At 37.6% G+C, this 20,020-nt stretch overlaps 1 protein-coding gene across 1 annotated transcript; it reads right to left on the bottom strand.

Annotated features, from left to right (window-relative positions):
• Window positions 1-188: 188 nt before the first annotated feature.
• LOC113010409 (macrophage mannose receptor 1-like) lies at window positions 189-19,319 on the bottom strand. Its single transcript, XM_026149425.2, has 32 exons — window positions 19,187-19,319; window positions 18,608-18,964; window positions 18,275-18,445; window positions 17,538-17,693; window positions 16,630-16,740; window positions 16,249-16,386; window positions 15,975-16,151; window positions 15,545-15,699; window positions 14,580-14,693; window positions 14,046-14,161; window positions 13,762-13,910; window positions 13,474-13,673; window positions 12,500-12,618; window positions 12,251-12,323; window positions 12,020-12,173; window positions 11,657-11,695; window positions 11,247-11,410; window positions 11,065-11,129; window positions 9,814-9,914; window positions 9,536-9,678; window positions 9,286-9,391; window positions 8,066-8,190; window positions 7,853-7,900; window positions 7,631-7,666; window positions 6,200-6,302; window positions 5,392-5,624; window positions 5,027-5,192; window positions 4,681-4,848; window positions 4,477-4,593; window positions 3,515-3,676; window positions 3,067-3,090; window positions 189-2,990 (listed from the first exon to the last, which is right to left on the bottom strand). The coding sequence occupies exons 1-32, from the start codon at window positions 19,248-19,250 to the stop codon at window positions 2,776-2,778; spliced, it is 4,269 nt and encodes a 1,422-aa protein (XP_026005210.2). The 5' UTR covers window positions 19,251-19,319; the 3' UTR covers window positions 189-2,775.
• Window positions 19,320-20,020: the final 701 nt, after the last annotated feature.

The raw sequence follows: 20,020 nt of genomic DNA, 5'->3' as shown, positions 1-20,020 counted from the left end.
GCATAAATTCCTATCGCTACACTTTTCCTGGGTCTTATGGTACAACCACTAGACTAGGTGCCAAGAAAGAGAAAAGCACGACTTATAATTTGTGTTTTGCTGATAAAATCCTGAGCAATATTGTCAGCAAATTATTTTTCCATTACAGTATTTGGAGAATTTTCTCTCAAGATAGTCGAATGGTTTAATGCACAGTATTTAAAGAGAAACAAAGTCAATGTAGAAAATGACACAGAAAACAGTGGGCACAATTTTCAGGTTCACGTGTTCCATTATAGATTTAATATGATAACGGTGGTGCTGCAAGAGAGTTCAATGTAGCTGTTGATTGTTTTACTATTGTTGTGTAGCATAACCTATAATATTGAAAATTGCAAAATAATGAGTAAAGTTTTAAAATAAATATGAAAGTACAAAGAATAATACTTACATCCAAAGTACAGTGGAGTAGAAGCAAAAGTAATAAATGTTGAGCTCATAAAAGAGGTCAAAGAAACAAAACTAAACTCAGGCAAACAACTGCAAACTTAACAAACCAAATGACTGCCCAAACAAACATAACTGACCTCAACAGGAAATGACACAAGGGTATATATAATGGCTGATCAGACCACTATCACACATGAGGGGTAAGTAAACAGAACACAATCATAAACCACAAAAACGATGCAGTACAGTCTAGTTTGTTAATAAACAAAGAAGAAAATCAAAACCACTAAGCCCTAAACTCAAATATTTAATCAAATACAAAGCATAGCAACATGCATAGCTCTAATTTCTAATTTTTTATTGGATTTGTTGACAGATCTGAGAACTGAAAGCTGCATAGAATTATGTTTCATAAGTAATAAGAGTAAATGTGAAGAAAATCATAGAGGACAAACTGTGAATCTTCTGTGAATTAGATTTCTTGTACCCATCTATAGTTTCAGAGTTCCTTGATCTACGGTGCAATTGATTTTATTTGTCTTGTTTCTTTTTTGGGTATCTTTAATGTTTCAAGCTAAAGTTCACCTAATATAAAGTAAACAATAGAACAGTTACATTGCCCTACAATGCATGTTCGGTACATTTTCCCCATTGTGAGAAAGTGAGTTTTCTTTTTATTAAGTATTTTCACTGCTTCAGAAACAGAAACACTTGAATAAATTATTGCTAGTTTTGGTCTAAAACATGTTTTTCGGTCGCTCCTATGAATGCAACAGCGTATAATTTTAAAGCATCATGGTCTCTGAAACAAAACCTTTCATCAGAAGAATTCAATTACTGTTAGCGGTGAATAAACCAAACCACTTTTACAAGTTATTGCTTTGTTTTTGGAAAAGAATGATCACACATTCAAGATAAAATGTGTGGTGACCCACTAGAGGGCTCCACTCACACCCAAGCTGGGAGGAAAGATTCTGCTGTTTTGGCGCAATATGCTCAGTTCATGTTTGGAGGTGAATAAAGTTGGAGTGTAAAACTAGAGCTCCTGTGTCGTGTGTCACATGCCTCCATGAATGTTATTTTCCATTTATATCCAATGAAGAAATACTAACCTAACCAGTAGATAAATGTAATGGGTGTATAAAATAAAGCATTTTTGCTAGTTAAGTGGTCAAAGGAGCTTGCAAAGAAAAGCGTCTGGAGTTCTTCAAGTTGCTTGAAGACGTTTCACCTCTCATCCGAGAAGCTTCTTCAGTTCTAAGGTCAAATGGTGGAGAGTCTCAGATTTAAACCTAGTGGGAGAAACCCCCCACAGAGGGACAAAAGGACCCCCCGATGATCCTCTAATCGTGTGAGCAAAGGTGTGAAACTGGGTGTGGGTCCCAATCAGCCAGGGTTTCGGGTGAGTTCATTGTGAAACCTGGCCCCACCTTATCATGTGAATTCCTGAGGTCAGATGGCCCAGGATGTGAGTGGGCGTTCAGGCGTCTGGGGAGGGAACTCAAAACTGAATTATAGATGGCAGACAGTTGGTGTCGTAAACCACCGCCTCTGTTCAAAGATGGTCACTCACAGTGGACATAGATGGCTTCTTTCACTCCTCTTTCAAGCCATCTCTGTCCAAAATGTGAACATTGGCATCCTCGAAAGAGTGTCCTTTAGCCTTTAGATGCAGATGGACTGCTGAGTCTTGTCCTGTGGAGGTGGCTCTTCTGTGTTGTGCCATACGTTTGTGAAGTGGCTGCTTGGTCTCTCCAATGTAGAGGTCTGGGCATTCCTCGCTGCACTGCACTAACTAGTGTAACCAGACATTATGCTCAGACATTGTAAACTAAGCAAAGGAAGTACTAGAATAAATCCGATGAATCTTTTGGCAAAAGTGAAACCGATATTTTATTCTTGTAAATAACTTTAATCAAATTGTTTCATTTCCTGTGATAGAGATCTTGTGATCAAGATTTCAAAGACAAAATGGATCAGTAGGACATGCGACAGTATTTGCATTATTTACAATCAACTACACATCCCAACTTTGGTTAACACACAAAAATCAATCTACATCTATCCATGTAGAGCTATTCTAACATTTATATTTGTAAAAAATAAAAATTAAAAATTAAAAAATGTATGGATTAAAATTACTGATCAGTTATCTTTTAATTGGGAGTTTTTATTATTTAAAAAAAACACAAAATTAAATATCAAATAAGATTATCTAAAAATATGCCACTTACTGCTAACTGACTAAATAAAACTAAATTTTCTAAATCAGAGCTCTATTAGATTATGCAGGTATACACATTAAACAGTTAGTTGTGAGTTCCCATCATATGCATTTGATACCAATTAATTTTCACCCACCACACCAGCCTGGACCTGTTCATTGTTAAAGAACATCGGGTTATCAAAGGTAGTTAAGTTTTCAGAGATGGACTGGCAGATACCAGACTTTTTCAACAGGAAGATGATGATGACTATCCCTATGGCAGTCACAGTAATGCCAAGCAAAACCTCCAAAACCATGTGGCCATTGGCTTTAGGATCCTCTATAGAAGAACTTGCTGTATAGATTGAGCACATAGATTAGTCCAACTAAATTATAAATGTAAGACAAATATAAAAAAAGACACAACTTACCAATTGTTGTTGGTGCTTGTAATACTAAAAAGAAGATTTAAAAAAGATAAAAATTTCTGTGTCACTGCAGGGACTGGTACTGTAATGCTAAATCAATTGAAACTAGTGCTGTCAGTGTTAATCTTGTTAAAATGTTGTTAAATGTTGCATAACTGCATTAACGCGGCAAATCTCCGTTAGCGAGTTAACGCGGATTGCCCCGTGTGAGGGCTGCACGGTGTCAACGCGTTAGCGTGGTTAGGTTGTTAACGCATTAGCGCCATGCAGCTCCTCCCACATGGCGATCCGCGTTAACTTGCTAACGGAGAACCGCCGCGTTAATGCGGTTATGGTGTTAACATCATTTTAACAAGATTAACGCTGACAGCACTAATTGAAACATGTTGTTAGGTGTATGTGTTGCACATTTGTGCTATTACAAAACCATTTTTTAAATTTCTGGACTTACCTTTAGGTGCTTTACAAATAAATCCCTTGCTACTATACACCCTGCCTGTTGTCCAACTCCCATCTAGAGATGCAATTGCTCCATAGGTTCCAAAACCGCCAGGCTCATTTGGACCCCAGTTAATGAAGTCAATGGCTGTTTTATCCAACCATTTCCACAAGCCTAGAAACAAACAGAATTTCTCTTTTGCTGTAGTTCAGTTGCAAGAAAACTGGTACTTTATTTTTACTCTTGCAATAGGAAATATGTATGAAGGGGAATAACTTGAAAAGTTACATTAATTAGCCACTTCAGAGCAGTAGAAGTGACTGAAAACACAACACTAGCACCTTAATGCTCCACTACCAAATGTTCATAGTTGTGTTTGGCAGTTTGCTTTTTTCCCCTCCTTCTTAATGGTCAATAGGTGACGAGTCATCGGTAGCCAAAAGAAGTGTGGATGTCTAGAAGTCTGAAGTAATCACTGAGTTTGTCTCAATTGTTTGTTTCATGTCTTTCTGAATGCAACATGAAACATTAATCATTTGGGGAAATTTGATCTCTGGGGATCTGTCCAAAGGCTGGTCTACCTTGTAAGTAACAAGTCACTGCAGAGAGTCCAGGAAAATCACTTTCTCAATCACAGCAACCTGTCACTAATCACATGTTATATTAAAACACTAAGATTGTGTTAATTAACACTCAGCTTGAATCTTCAGCATGGGACCAAATCAGAATCAGAGAAACTTTATTTATTGCCAAGGGGCAATTAAGATACAACAGAGCAGCATGACATTGAAGATAAGGACAGGGCATAAACAGCCAATAAGAATGAGATAATAAATACACTAGCACCAGACAGACTAACCAGATATTTTATGTCACGGTTACAATTACAATTTTCAGTTTATGTGTTCTGTTTTTATTTATCTTCAAGTATACATTAATATTTTTCTATGAAAGAGTGGAAAAAATGACTGTACCTTTGTGAGTCTGATACATGCCAATCCAGAAAAGGGGTTGGCTGTCTTTAAAGACTAGCACGTTGTTAAAAATGAATCTTTGCTCAGCAGGATTTTCAATGCTGGTTAGAGTTCCACCTTGACCAACAAAAGATAAACAAACTGTTAAATCCAAACACAGCTGATGGACTGGGAATTTGCATTACACCATTCCCATATCCTTACCATATCTTATACATAGTGCAGATGCATCTCCCCAGTCAAAACTTCCTTTGACAAAGAGGTAACAATAACCCTTGAAGGGTATCCAGGTATAACCAGTTCTTGATGCTGGGTCTTCAGGGCAATTTCCTGGAAAACTGACTGATTCTGTTGACTCTGTTGGTGGAACATCTGTGAATTAAAAAGTAACCAGATATATAGTTTAAATCCAATGAGCATTCAAGCATCTTTAATTGGTACTGATATACAATAAACAAACTATGTCAGATCTAAAATAGGGAAATAAAAAAAAAAAGTTCATAGCACCAGAAATGTAGGATCGCTTTATCAGATTTTACATGAGCCCTACCTGTAGACTTCATACAAACACTGGCCATGTTGTGAGCACAATCAGCAGTCTTCCATTTTCCATTTTCATTATTCACATACACACAAGATTGTTGCATTTCTGGTTCAAATCGATCCCAGTTGGAAAAGGTCATTTCCCAGCCGTCAATAGGTCTGAAATATCCAGTCTGAAGGAAAAAGATGAAGATGATATATAACATGCTCCATGCTTCACTGCTTCACTGGGTGAATGGGTTAAATGCAGAGTGTAAATTCCCTACAGGGGATTTATTAAAATCAGGTACATTAGCAAAACTAAATAATTACGCAAACATTTACATTAGTAAAGTTACAAGTAGATTAGGTGAAACCATTTGTGTGCTGTACCTGCTTTTTGTTCAGTCCAATCCACAAAGGACCTTCCATTTCCAAAGCCATCAGCTCAACATAGACCTGTGACCACTCATTTCGCAAGCTAGCCAGGTTAGCGCCATCAAGCTCACAGTACTTTTTGGCTGAATCCCAGTTCATTTTCTGAGTAACAACTTTGATTGAATCATTAAGTATTTTCACATAGCCATTGTTAGCTGTTGGTTCAGGGGAGTCTGGGAGAGATGGATCTGTGCACAGTAAAAATAAATAAAATGGTTAAAAAACTTCAATTTTAATTTGCTTCATCTATGTCTGAAGGCTAGAATATTGTTCTGCTTCCGAGAAGAAATTACTTATTTGCCCAATTGTGACACTATTCTGTTGGAATAACGCTAAATTAAAAAAAAAAAAAAAACAAAACCTGAGGAGCACTATGAAATACTACATTCAAGACAAATAATACAGAGCATGAACTTAAATCATCTCTTAAATTCAAAATAAAAACTCAAAACGTTGATTTGAAGACCCAGGACCATGACACAAAATGCACTGATAGTTAGTCAAACATTTTTTTCCAAACAATATACTAACTTCTGTGTTCTAATGTGGCAGCAATACAACACATTCTTGAACATGTGTAATTAGCTCATTGTACTCAGTTGGCCTCCACAGTCACCAGATTTCAACCCAATAGAGCACCTTAGGGATATGATGGAACAGGAGGAGCTACATACATAGAGCTACAGCATTTTTCTGATGCACTACAGTATAAAAATACAATTAAATAAATATATATAACAAGCATTTGAAAATCTTGGCTCACCAAGATTACGAAGACAAATATATCCATTTTTGTCACTGCAGGACCTTTGGTCCCATTTCCCAATACCAGTGGTACGATCAGTTGTCATCACAGCACATCCTCTCTGGTGAGACAGACAGAATAGAAATAAAGAAACTAAGGTTATATCTGGATCTGTTTTGCTGGCCTTACTTTCCATATTTATGGTTTGTGTTTATTGCCAATACACTACTGTGAACAATTTCTTTAATTCATTATTAACCCTTATATACTTTTCAGGTCAAATTTGATGTGTTTTGACATTTGACCGGAGAAATGTCCTAAATGTCATTATTTTATTATGACATTTGATGACTAAACAAAAATAATACTACTTTAATTTTTTTTACGTTTGGGGGGGGGGTGGGGTGTGGTTATTTATTATGTTTTGAATGTTGTACAGGTGCTACGAATTTTTGAACATTGAAGCTGTTCCAGGTCAATGGGGGTGTCAAATTCATAGGCTGCATCCTCCTGAGGCCGCATTTGTAGGCCGATTACATCACAGCGACGTCACAAAGGCTGTCCAAATTCGTAGAATCCTCCAAATGCAGCCGCCAAATGCGTCCTCCTTTTCCCCAGATTTGAAGGATGGGTTGGGTGTATCCTTCGTGGCCTACCATATCCCAGAATTCATAGCGCAGCCCAGCCAATTCCAGTTTCCAACAATGGTGGCAGCTACTAGTTTTAATATTACTCTTTTTACTCTTTCTGGGTCACAAAATAATTTTTTTTTACATATTTCCAGGCTTGAATGTAGCTGTGTAAACTTCAAATATCTGCTCGGTTTATCAAGATATCACATATTTGCAAAAGTGCTCCGACGTTTTTTGGAGACGTCTGTTACCCACCAGCTCGATAGCTAGCCAGGGCGAGAACAGCGAACTCCCGGCACATCGTTTTCAAACCCCCTGCGGTCTTTCGCTACTCAGGTTAAACATGAGAGAAAGGGACCTTCTGGTCAATAAAGGATTAGGCTGCACAGTATCTCTGCTGTTCCTAGGACTGCGTTGTTCTAACCTGAGATCTCGTATGTTGTTCCTGGGATCTGACGCACATACTCGCCAAGTTTGGGGGTCACTGCCCCGGGTGCCCTTGTTACCACTAGGACCACTGTTGCCTTCACTACGGGTGTCCTCCACTGCTTGTCCACAATACTATGGCTGGTTGGTTAGCCATCACCAGTTTGCCTGTCTGTATCTGGAAGTCCCAGACTTCCAGTTATGTAATGGATTGCTCATCCATTCCAGATAGACTATTTATCGTGCTAAATTGAGCTTTATTCAAAATTATTATTGTATCAATACTATGATGGAATTCTTGGTCTGGATCAAGATATAGAATACAAATAGTATGCAAGGGTAAATAATATTAACTGGTTTTTTTTCAATGTGGCATAAGGAGAGTAGTTACCTTGGCATCTCTTGAGAAATAACCACGATGATCTCTCTGCAATGAAAATTAGGATATGAACTAGAGTGATATTTGAATATAAGGAGAAAGTATATTACATATAATGACAATTAAATAAAAAGCTCAATGTATCATGTGCTAGAATCATTAACTACACCAGACCTTTCTGTGAGTTGTAACAAATTAAGTGTTATTGCACCTTCCAGTTAAATAATCAAGTACCTCATCCTCATCATCCGTAAAAAACATCCAGTGCCCAGTCATCTGCAACTGAAGACTGGTACGTTAAACATGCTTAACAATGCACAGAAATACAGTGTATACAATTCAGATGCATACAAATGACTATAATGCTAATATTTTTTTGTTGTGGTAAAGTAGGGGGAATAACAAAACTGACAAGGTTAAACTTCAAGTACACTGATGACCACTCACAGAACGCCAGTTGGTGTACCGCACTGGTTGTCCATTGGTCCAGTAAAATGAATAACCAAGCAAATAATGTAAACCGATCCAGAGGTCTGTTGTAGGCGCGTCCAACATTTTAGAAGTCAAAAACACTAGAAATAATATAAAAAACAGACATTGTTTTGTGTTTGTCACAAATATATACTTATTTTGAATTTCATGTTAGCAGTTTAAATTAAGAAAATGGTAGGACAGGGCACTGTTGAGCACTGTGTGTCATCATTTACATTTATGGTTTTACATTATGGAGCCCTGCTCTCAAAAACTTACATAGATGTAACACTGCCTGTGTAGCTGGATTTAAGAAATAAGTGCTTAAAATTAAACTTTAAAAACACGTTTACTGCCATCTTCTGACAGTATGGAATGTTACATGACCAGTTTGGTTGGTTGGTTGGTTGTGGTCAATAGACTTAAATTAGTTTATGTTAGCTAACTAGTAACAGAACCAGTAATTCAAGAGAAAATAAAACTAAAAATCAGTTTAAGGGGATCACTTTTGTGCTGTCCCTGGCTGCAACTGCAACAAGGAGTTTTATGTTAAGAGACTGAGGATATACTGTCCACTTTTACTCTCCATTTTGTTAGCAGTGAAAGGCTGTATGCTGTTTGGCTAGCTGGACTGAAGCAGGAAAATCCACCTGTTAGCTGTAATGTTCAGGCTTAGAAAGCACTTTGTGAATGAGGACAGGGTGGAGGAAAGTCTCTGTGAGTCAGGTGACAGGTGGCTCACCAGACCAACAAACTGGAGTCAGTAAATTATTTTTCCTTGTCTGGCCAAGTGTATCCAGCAGCGCAATAAGCTGACATGATCAGCACTATTTTATGCAATAAAATAGTCTCTTGTCCTACACACATCTAGACAGTTTACATCACAGGTTACTACATGCACATCACACAAAAGCATAACTATGTTTCTTAATGAAGCATGATTGGGAAACCCATCAGCATGTCTGCAGGGAAAATGTATGCAATAAAGAAAAGCAACCAAAAGACTGAGGGGATCAGAGGAAAAGATGCCAGACTTTATGGACACACTTTCATGTGTCCACTACATATTTTTCCTGGTAACATAAAATACATCTTTCTATTAGTATGACAGAGCATAAAAACACAAATAATGAATGGGTTCAGACTTTTTGACTCCTTTGTTATAAAAGAGAATGTATAATATAAAAAGGACAAACCTTGTACATGCTTTGAGAGAATAGAGGCCAGATTTCCTCCTTTGTTTTTGCATTGTGTTCTTGCTCCTTCCCACGTCTCTAATTCCCTGCTAATGATGCTGTAACACTGTAGTTGAAAAATGATCAGCTTGTGATACTTCAGATTTGCTCATTCTTATGCATAACTGTAGTTTTTAAAATGCAGTGTTATAACGCACTCATGAGTTACATCACATTTCTTTAGGAGACAATATTTAGGAGCGACTCTGACCTTTGAATTAAATTTTTTCCAGTCCTGTGGGCAGCCACCCTTTGGAAGAACAGTTGGTACCACTGAAATGTGCTCGGGCATTGAGCTATTGCGTTTACAAATGAAAGAAAGCTGAAATCCACAGTTATAATCATGCCAGAACCCTGTGAGCCGATTCCAAATATAAAATATTTTTTTGTAATTGAAAGAATAAATATGTAGATAATGGACTTCATTGGTGTTTTATACTCATGTTAATATTTGGATGAAAGCTAGTGAAAATGTATCAGCTTACTCACCCCTAGAGGGAGTAATAGCCACACAGTTCTCGTCATTGTTCTGGAAGTTGGGTTGATTTTCACTCCACGCTTGAAAGACGACTGGAGAATCATCCATCCAGCTTTTTGAAACACAAATTTTCAAAAACATAAATGTGCATACCTTCTACACTCACTGTGTGTTAGGAACAATTCAATTCAATTCAAAAATCTTTAAATAGTGCCAAGTCACTTCTCATTAGGATGACCAGTCTAAACTATAGGATTTATCAAAAAAGGAAACTTCTAGTTTAGTTTTAAGTGTACTCCTAAAAGTAAAAAAGAGTTTCCACATCATGAATCAGTATTCCCATCATGTAATGGCTGCCTCCATCAGGATAATGAGCCATGTCACAAAGCTCAAATCATCTCAAGCTGGTTTCTCGAACTTGAAAGTGAGTTCACTGTACTCAAATGGCCTCCGCTGTCACCAGCTCTCAGTCCAATAGAACACTTTGGGATGTGGTTGTGTGATTTTATCATGGGGAAAGAAAAACAGCAAAAGTAAGAGAGAATTAACGATGATGTTTATCAAATGTGAAGCGTAGTTTCGAACTTTTTTTGCTGCTGGTTCAGTAAATTTTGGTTGGATAGTGACAAAACCCTGACCGACATCTCACAGATTCTGATGCCTAATTTTCAAATTGCAAATAACACAACACAGTGTTCAACAGGTAATATCGGCTATATGTCAACTATTTTTGTTAAGTTTCTTTCTCTTTTTACATTTTTATGTAATTTACTTAGAATGAGAATTTGCATATTAATGTTCAAGGCAGTCTAAGGAGCTTGGAAAGAAAAGCGTCTGGACTTCTTTAAGTTTCTTGAAGACATTTCACCTCTCAGCCGAGAAGCTTTTTGTGGAGAGTCCCAGATTTAAACTCTGTGGGAGTAACCCACCAAAGAGGGACAAAAGGATCCCCTGATGATCCTCTAATCACATGAGCCGAGGTGTGAAAACGGGTGTAGGTCACAATCAGCCAGGGTTTCGGGTGAGTTCATTGTGAAACCTAGCCTCACCCTACATGATTGGGTGGGGCTAGCCCATTGTTCATTAAGTAGTGCTGCTTTCAGTCATTATGCAAATGTACTGTTTATGAGGTTGGTGAAACCTGCAGTCAGCTGAGACTGAAGAAGCCACTTGGACATTTCTCCCACTGAAAACGCTCTGTACAGATGAACAGAATCAACTTTTTGGAATTTACTTAGAAACATTATTTGTTTTATACTCACGCAAATGTTCCATCAAGATCTACAATGAGGCCAATCCAGTAAGGGTGATGACCTGTGTCTTGTATCTAGCCCAGATATGTAGAAAGGAGGCTGAATCAGAAATATTTAACTTGTAGCATGACCTGAACTTAAATTCTGTGGAAATGGATGCTAGTAGTGTAGTACAGTATGTTGCTGCTCACCAGTTTCCATAGAAAGACCCTTTCAGCTTCACTGCTGATAGTTACCAAGTCACTATGCCTCTGCTGACAGTACCGACGAGCATCTTCCATGCCCATCTGATTTCTGTTAATATAATACTGATTCCTGTTCCATTCAAACCACCCATCTGATGTTTTATTATAGCCTGGAAATAGATCAAAACTTGCAATATGGATTATATTCACTATAACTGTTGTTTTTTTGATTTGTTGTTTTTTTAGGAAGACATAGTGGTTGTGTGGTTGAAAATTTAGTGGACTGAACAACAGATCAGCTATAGGTTTTAAAAAGTTAACCCACAATTGTAAGCTTTATTGTGCTTAGAAGAACAAAAAAAAATGGAGATAAAGGTGATTTTCTTCAGGTTTGATGAAAAAAATGCCAGACTTACTTGGAGTGACGGGGTCTGGAGGCGGATTTGGGGTCATTCCTGTATTGTTATAAAATCATTTAAAAACAGTGCACTGGACAGAGAATTCGAGGTTCTGCAACACAGCTCTAAGCAGAGAATATGTCAAGAAATATGACTGTGCATCCTAGTGTTCAAGAACATGGATACTAAACCAAGAAATTGTGCATATAGGAACAAACCAATCTGTACACAAAATCAGCTCCCAAATAAAGATTTTATCAATAGTTTGATGTTTACTCCAAAATCTGAGGACAATAAATCTTAGGAAGACATTGTGTGAAAGTTACTCTCACTGAGTTCACCTTCAACAAATGCATAAATGTGTTTGGTTAGCAATTTCACCTGCACGGATCTGGCACAGCCATTCGCTGTATTTCTCACAGTGTATGTCACTCCAAGATTGTCTTCTGAATATGCGCTCTGGTTTCATTTCCACACAAGACTCAACATTATTTTTATTGTTTGGCTCTCCAATCTTCCATTGTTGGAAATTTAGCTTTAAAAAGAAGGAAACAATGAAAAAAAGTTATTTAATTGCATCTTCTGAATAATGCATAAAAATGAACAACTTACTGGAGTTCCGTCGCTCCATACATAACCCGTGTCAGGATCTGGGGCACTAAGTCCAATCCAAGCTGCTTGTAATCTGTAATAGAAATTTACATTATTGATATAAACTTAAAAAATAATTGTTAGACATTTTCCAACTCATTAGTTATCTGTGGAAGAACTTGCTAGCAATTATTATTATTATTATTATTATTATTATTATTATTATTATTATTATTATAACAACTAGTTCTATTTTCTTTTATACTGTACCTAGGTACGGACTGAAGCTCAACAGAACTGTGGATGCTGAGCAGGTCTCCTCCGATAGCCCTGCAGTAATCTTTGGCTTCAAACCAGGTCTTCTTTTGTATAGAATACCTATCAAACAACTTAACACCAACCAGCATAAAGATGCTCAGTGTGATTTGGTAATGTCAAGGTCACACAACTTTTATATACTGTGCAAAGGCTAAGATGTTGTATTCACGTGGGGTGATCAAAAGGTTACTGGACTTAAACATTAAAAAATATTACCCAATTAAATTTTTGTCAGGCTGCTGTTTTTAAATTGTTTTCTGGAAGTGCTGTTCTGATCATACACACTGTGCTCTCTGCAGTTTCAACTTAGACCTTAAACTTGCACAAACAGCAAAAAACAACTTCTGTTTTAAATTGGTGCAAATGTCTTACAAAAAGGATCAACACAGCTGATGGGAGCTGGGTCTGCTGCTATGACTGAGCAGTTTTCTGCAGGTTTTAGCTGAACAGTTTCCAACCACAATGACAGACTGCCGTGTGAAGACCGAGACCAGAATTACCTGAACTGTAGCCTGAAACATGGTGTATGCTAGCATGCTAGCGTACACTACTATAGCGAGCCCTGAAAAACACAGCGGCACTTTGGCCGTACCAGCATAATCTTTGCTTGCCAACTTGAAACATTCCCAATTTTACCTCGCTGGAACATTGTCCACTTCGCAAAATGTAAAATTAAGTTGAGTATCACAACTGGAGGAGACCCAGCATGCACTGCAGAGTTACAAGCACAAAGGAAGATCACAGGACTGCAATGAAGTGATGTGAAAATAGAAGCTGGTTTAAAAGGGAGATTTAGCACATTTAAATCACTTTTATTGATCTATACTGGGAACTTTTTGATGACCCTTCATATATAAGTATATGATCTTGTCTTTAGTATGAGTTAGGACAACCTGATCAAATTAAGTTTTTCCTTGAGATTGTACCTTAAAACACCGGTTACTAAACCCCAGGCGAGTCCAGCCAGATGCACACTCAGGAGGGAAAAGAGTGGGTGGTGGAGGGGTTAAAACTGCCCCCTCGGCTAGGTGCTTACAGATGTATTTCTCCTTATTTGTGCAGGGCACCACATCCCAGAGGCCAGCAAAAATCCCAGTTTTCATCGCAACACAACCCTGTCTGTTCCCTTTCATTGTCAGGGAAATAATAAAAAATTTAGTTGTGAGACTACGTTCTGCAATGTCTTACTGACGGAGTTAAATGTGTCACCATACCTGGCATTTCAGCATTCCAGTGTGTGAATCTCACTGAGTCTGTGTTGGTCCATACAAATTCTTCAGTATTTTTCTGGTTTGAAAGCCCCAGCCAAAAGTGTTTCTCTGGTCGCATCCCCACCAAGCTTACAAGAAATGCATTATCCACCCTGAAAATAATTTCAAGAGTACAGCCGTTTAAAAAGCTTCAAAAGTTGATGTGATTATTTATGTTTGTTTTTCGTTCACATTTTGTTTTGTGCACTCAAAACATATGGAATAAAGACATGTAAAACAAATCTTACCCATTTGAAACATCAGCTAAGTAAGAAAGGGAACCTTTACAGTCATTTTTAGCTTCATCAAATGTTTTAGTCTGTATTCCTATAAAGTAGCAGTATGAGCCGTGTCTCCTCCACCCCTGGTTTGATGGAAAAGAAGATCATGAAGAAACACTGTAAATGATTCAGATTTTTAACAATGACAAGGAAAAGGAGATTTTTTTTTAAAGCTCAGTTATGGTCAGTTCTTATTATGACCCAGCAGCTGTGTGGGGCTCCCACGAGTAATAATATGGAGCTTGAAATGAGTGAACAGGTTCAACAGTATTTGTCAAACATCGGTCATGTTAAAAATGACTGTCAACATGCTCAAGCAACCCAGTCCACTAACTTTCACCTAATTGTCTCATTGTACGAAATTATTCTTTAGCTTTAAATTTTGCAGAAAACAATATTCATTTAATTAAATAATCATTATTTCATGCAACCTCAACCCCAACCTAATAACTTCACAATTCTTATGGTTTATTTTTTAAACAAATTCATAATTATACCCACATTTTTGCAGCCTGTGTTTTGCTCCACTTCCTCTCCAGATGGTCTTAAGGCACTCATCTTCTTACAAATAAAGCCATGTTGCTCCTCGCATACACGATCTGCCCAGTTTCCATTCTGTAACAAAGTACCATAAGTAGATCTGGAAGTACTGGTATTGGTATTTTTTAAACTTTACAAATTTAATGTCATATGTTAATGTAAATATTTATTGTATATGCTGTGCATTGTGTGTTCAGTATAGTATGTTGGAAGACAAAGACAGTGGTACAGTCTACAGTGTGCTTATGGACTGTTATATTTATTGCACAAAAGAGAGCGCGCTGATAAAGTGCAAACTGCATCCGGGACAGAAAAAAATGTATAACGGTCCTGACACAACTCACGCTCTTAGCAAACACCTGCACAGAAAGCAGATTGACCCCAATCCGGCAGGCAGAATCTGAGCTTCAACAGGTAACAAAAGTAATGAGAAGATGATTACACTGATCAGAACAAAGAAGGGAAATAACTCCAACATGCACAAACATCTGACCACACAGTGTGCACTTAATTTGCATGACTATAATGTTTTTGATATACTGCTCAGCAATGGTGGTGACTCTCAAAGCAGAGCCAATGAGAACCCGAAAAGAACTGATAAGAGAATCGACAAGTAATCGAATCAATGAGTAATATTGATAATGGAATCTGAATCACAAAATTATTATCTATTTCCATCCCTAGTGTTCGGAAATGCTCTACAGCCTCAGGTTGTATTGTATTGGTTATTGAATATTTGAGTTACTGTTGTCTTCTCAAAGTAGACAAAGCTGAAAGCATTCATCATCATTTTTGTTTTCCATTCTGATGCTCTGTTTAAACTCCAAGGCTCCCTATAAATGCACTGAGTTGCTGCCAAACTGCCTAATAAAGTGGCCAGTGAGTGTAGATTATGTGCACCGTATGCACTCGATGATGCTGCGTACCTCTCCACGCATGAGAACACAGTCTTTTATTTCAGAAGACACAGCTGGTTTCCCAAACTCCCAGCTGGTGAAGACGACAGTCGAGTGGTCAGACCAGTCAAATAACCCCTCTGTCTTCCTGTCATTCATTCCAATCCAAAGCTGATCAGTGGATGCTGCAGACGTTGGTTAAAAACAAAAGGACATTTTTGTATTTTTCCAAATCTACAATTGGATTACATGCATGTTAGAAAACATGTTCCATACAGTTTGCTTGTTTTTATTCATGGTTGTAAATCTTTTGAATAACCTCAATGGTCTTTATATTTTTCTGATGTCAAAATATTGATTCAAGGAATAGAGACCAGCACCTGAGGATTTACAGGGATTTTTTGTTTTAATTATTTGTTCCTTAACAATGATCCTTTTTTAAATAAATATCCATACATACTATATCCAAGCTGAGAGATGATGAAGCTTTGGTCCTCCACACTGTGGATGCTCACTAAGTCTCCTCCATCCTGGTGGCAAGCTACCTGAGCCTCAGACCATGTTTTCTGAGCCTGATTCCTGTGGAAGCAGTGGCCATTGTAGTGTATCCAGGGTTTTGAACAAAAACCTGTCCCAGCTGATCATAAATAACAAAGTAATAAAATAAGTGTTGAGGAATATTTCAGTTATGCTATAACCAAAATCTGAAGAAAAAAAAAGATATTTTTATTTACCTCGTGTAGGAGCTTCTTCAGCCTCTTTACTGTAGCAGATGTAGCCCAGTTTATTGCTACAAGGTAAACTTTGCCAAAGGTACCGTACACTAGGATCAACAACTGCACAGTTGTATCCCGGATTAGGAAGTGGATGTCCTAAACATGATGATAGATATACTTTACATGTTAACTCTACAACAGTCTTATACCGGGGCTCCAATTTCTATCTTTCTTTTTGCAGATGCATTTCAGTTTTTTTCAGTTAACAAATTGTATATTTTCTATTAATATGTTTTATTGTTGCTGTCATAGAGAGTCAGGCTGTTCTGCCTCTTTCATGTCTTTATGCTAACTTAAACAGCTGTTTTACCAGTAATCTGCTAGAATATATTATATCACCTGAGTCCCATTTCATGTAACGGTAAGGCCTGCCATTTATCCATTTCCAGCCATGTTCTGGATCTAGGATGAGTCCAATCCAAAGTGTATTGCCCCCTTTCCATAGCAGTGCTGTTGGAGCCATTGAGTACAGAAATGAAAAAGGAAAAATGTCTTTCACTTTGCGTTAAATAAATCTCTAATTGTAACCTCTATCATCCCTGTTGGACAACATCTCCCACCCCACGCAGGAGACTCTGACAGCACTGAGCAGCTCCTTCAGTGGCAGTCTGCGGCACCCACGATGTGGGACGGAGAGATTTCGCAGGTCTTTCCTCCACACTGCTGTCAGACTCCACAACAAAGACTTCAACTGATCAAACACACACATCCACACATGTGCAATAGCAATAACACTAAGTGCAATACTCTTTCTGGCATCGTTGTATTATAGTGTATATTGTGTACATTATCTTATGGATATATTATTCCAGTGTTTTTTTCTTCTAATTTTTCTATGCAACTTTGCACTGTCCACTGCTGTAACAAAACAAATTTCCCACGCGTGGGACTAATAAAGGTTATCTTATCTTATCTTAACAATAATCAAAACTAGTGTTGATGTTCTTTTTTTTAAATGATGGGGGGAAAATCATGTAATTCATAACACAAAGATAAGAGATAAGAAAAGATAAGATAAACTCTGATTAGTCACACGTGTGAAATTTGTTGAGTCACGACAGAAAGTGGACAGTGCAAAGTTACAGGGAGCAACAGTCAAGAAAAACAATGGAATAGAATAAGATAAAAAGAACAATATACTATATAAAATAGAATAAAATACTATGTTTGGATACATATACTTTACAGGAGTTAAAGTATGCACATAAATACATGATCACTTTTTCAGTGTGTCCGAGGCAGATTACCTGTGATATAAGCCTGCTCGTGAGGATCATCGATGCTGAGAAGGGAAGCTCCCTGCTGTTTGCAGCTGACTTGTGCCTGGTGCCAAGTCAAAGCTGACTGTATGTTAAGCTGGTAATACGCTCCCGTTGTTGGGTGCATATTCCAGTCTTCCTTGGCTGTATATACAAAATGCATATATGTTTATAAGTCAAACTCATTTTAGATCATGGGTAACTTTAATCTTTAGTGGGCCTAACCAGTGAAACTCAACTTTCCTTCAATGCAATTCAAATATTATAGAAAAATTATCTTTTTTCTGGGGGGGGGGGGGGCAGCTTTTCTGTCATTTAATTGTTTTTCTGTAATTTAACGACTTTGTTGTAGTATGAATAGAAATAGTGATTGAGTCATGATCAAGGAAAACTGGGAATATAAGAAAAGCAGCAGAACTTATCAAAATACAGTTAAAAGTTTAAAGTCTATGCACTTCTTCATATTTTCCAGAGTCTTCCAGTGGGTTGTTTTGGAGTCTTTCCCAGGCCAATTCTGGCCCCGGTCTTCAACAACACTGGTGCAATAGTAAAGGTAATACTTTACTTCTCTAACTTAATGTTGATTTTTTTTGCCTCTGTTCAGCTATGGGAGTTGACTTAAGTTAAAAGTATATAATAAATCAGTTAATCCTTGTAAGAGCTCTGAAAAATAATTGTAGGTCCTAATGGTTCAATTATTTCCTTCAATTGGTTTCATTACTCACACATAGTTGGGCAGTACCCCCAGCGTTCGCTTTGATAGTTTGTTTCAACTGCACACCAAAGACGCTTTTCCGAGGAGTCAAATTTAGTACAGTCTGAATACCACTGAGTTTTGTATAGAAAGGGAAACATACACGGCCTTCCCGCTGCATTTCCACCGATGGTAAAAAGCTCTAAAAGGTCAAATAAACAAACGAACAAAACAAAGACTGTAAAACACATTTATCACAAACAGCTTTAAGACATGAAGCTAGGTAGAAACCTGTGCATCCATTTAATACAACCCTCTTATCTAAGAAAAATTGCATTATACTCTTTTTCACATGGCACAATACCTCTATAAGTTCTTGTGCAGGCACCACTGGATGTTCCAGAAATTGTGAGGTGGTTATTTGGTCCTGTTGTCCTGGAGAGAATGGCTGTGTTATCTGCAGTGAGCTCAATGTAAAGCTCCTGGCCTTTGAGAGCGAGCACTGTTTCGTTCTTGCATTCCCACTTTTGGAGCTCACTGGCTTCATCGCAATCGTAGAGGTTTACTTCACTGCCCACACTTTTTCCCTGGACACCCAGGCACTTGTTCCTCTGCAGAACCAGTAGTCGATCACCAGTTGTCCAGCGAATGTCATTGCAGTGGTTATTTGTTTTTATCAAACAAAAACCAGTGCCCCTGTTAGTTAGCTGAAATGGTGAGTCTGTTGAAAAATCATTGATATAAATTCACTTCATTTCCATGACTGGGATTGCTTTTGGTGCCTCATTGACTCTGAATCATTTCACTCTTCTTGCTGACAAGAAGAGCCAAATGATATGCTGACATAAATTTACAGGATAAACATGCTCGTTTTAAAAACACAGAGCAGAGGAAATCAATAAAATCTGACAAAAGATTAAAATTAAAAGTTGGATTACTATACCATCTGAAGCCAAACAATAAAATGTTTGGATGAGGATCACAAAGATTTTACAAGTTATCCTCATTGTTAGTATTCCTGCAATTTGTATTAGAAAACTTTATACATGCATTTCTTGCAAAGTGTTTAAGGCTTGTGTGAATGACTGTTGACCACCAGTCCTAAGAGTATTATTTGTTCTGTCTCAGAGGAACAAGGAGGGCCTTGTCGACTTCCAGTATTACACAAATTACTACGTGATTGAAACTGAGTAATAAACAAATCAGTGTGTGAAACAGGAAGTGCTAGAATTACAGTTACAATTATGTTGCAACAACCACACTGAGGAAGTTATGATATCCTTCTGTGAATGCTTGAAAGAACTCAGTGGACTTTCCATGGATGCACTGGTTCTGTTAAACTGATGCACCGGTTTTTATCATTTATCCTGTTTAGTCTTTGCCCCCTACCTATATGATGGATGTACATGTGCTTTTCTTATACACTTTACATTAACAGTTTTGATACGTGCAATACAATTAAAGCTTTATTATAATTAAAACTCAACATTGAGTATAGCTGATGAATCAGTGTTACGTTGAGGAGAAAACACACAATGTAAGCCTTGGCTTGCAAAGAGAGTAGAGGAATTGTCTGCATGGCTGGAGAGTGGTTTTTATTAAGGTAATAGATTATTGTTTCTTTTGAAATGGTAATTTAAGCACACATATCTGATGACAGCCAATTACAGTCTAAGGAGCTTGGAAAGAAAAGCGTCTGGACTTCTTTGAGTTGCTTGAAGACGTTTCGCCTCTCATCCGAGAAGCTTCTTCAGTTCTAAGGGACAAATGGTGGAGA

This window comes from Astatotilapia calliptera, chromosome 18 (assembly GCF_964374335.1).
Source record: "Astatotilapia calliptera chromosome 18, fAstCal68.1, whole genome shotgun sequence".
Classification (NCBI taxonomy): Eukaryota; Metazoa; Chordata; class Actinopteri; order Cichliformes; family Cichlidae; genus Astatotilapia; species Astatotilapia calliptera.
This window is presented reverse-complemented; position numbering and strand designations above follow the sequence as displayed.

Coding starts and splice junctions, on each gene's coding strand:
- LOC113010409 (XM_026149425.2), bottom strand. CDS start 19,250: ATGAGGATAACTTGTAAAATCTTTGTGATCCTCATCCAAACATTTTAT. Junction 17,694..18,274: donor GGGGTACTGCCCAACTATGT/GTGAGTAATGAA, acceptor TTGTATATACAG/CCAAGGAAGACTGGAATATG. Junction 16,152..16,248: donor TGAAGAAGCTCCTACACGAG/GTAAATAAAAAT, acceptor ATTTATGATCAG/CTGGGACAGGTTTTTGTTCA.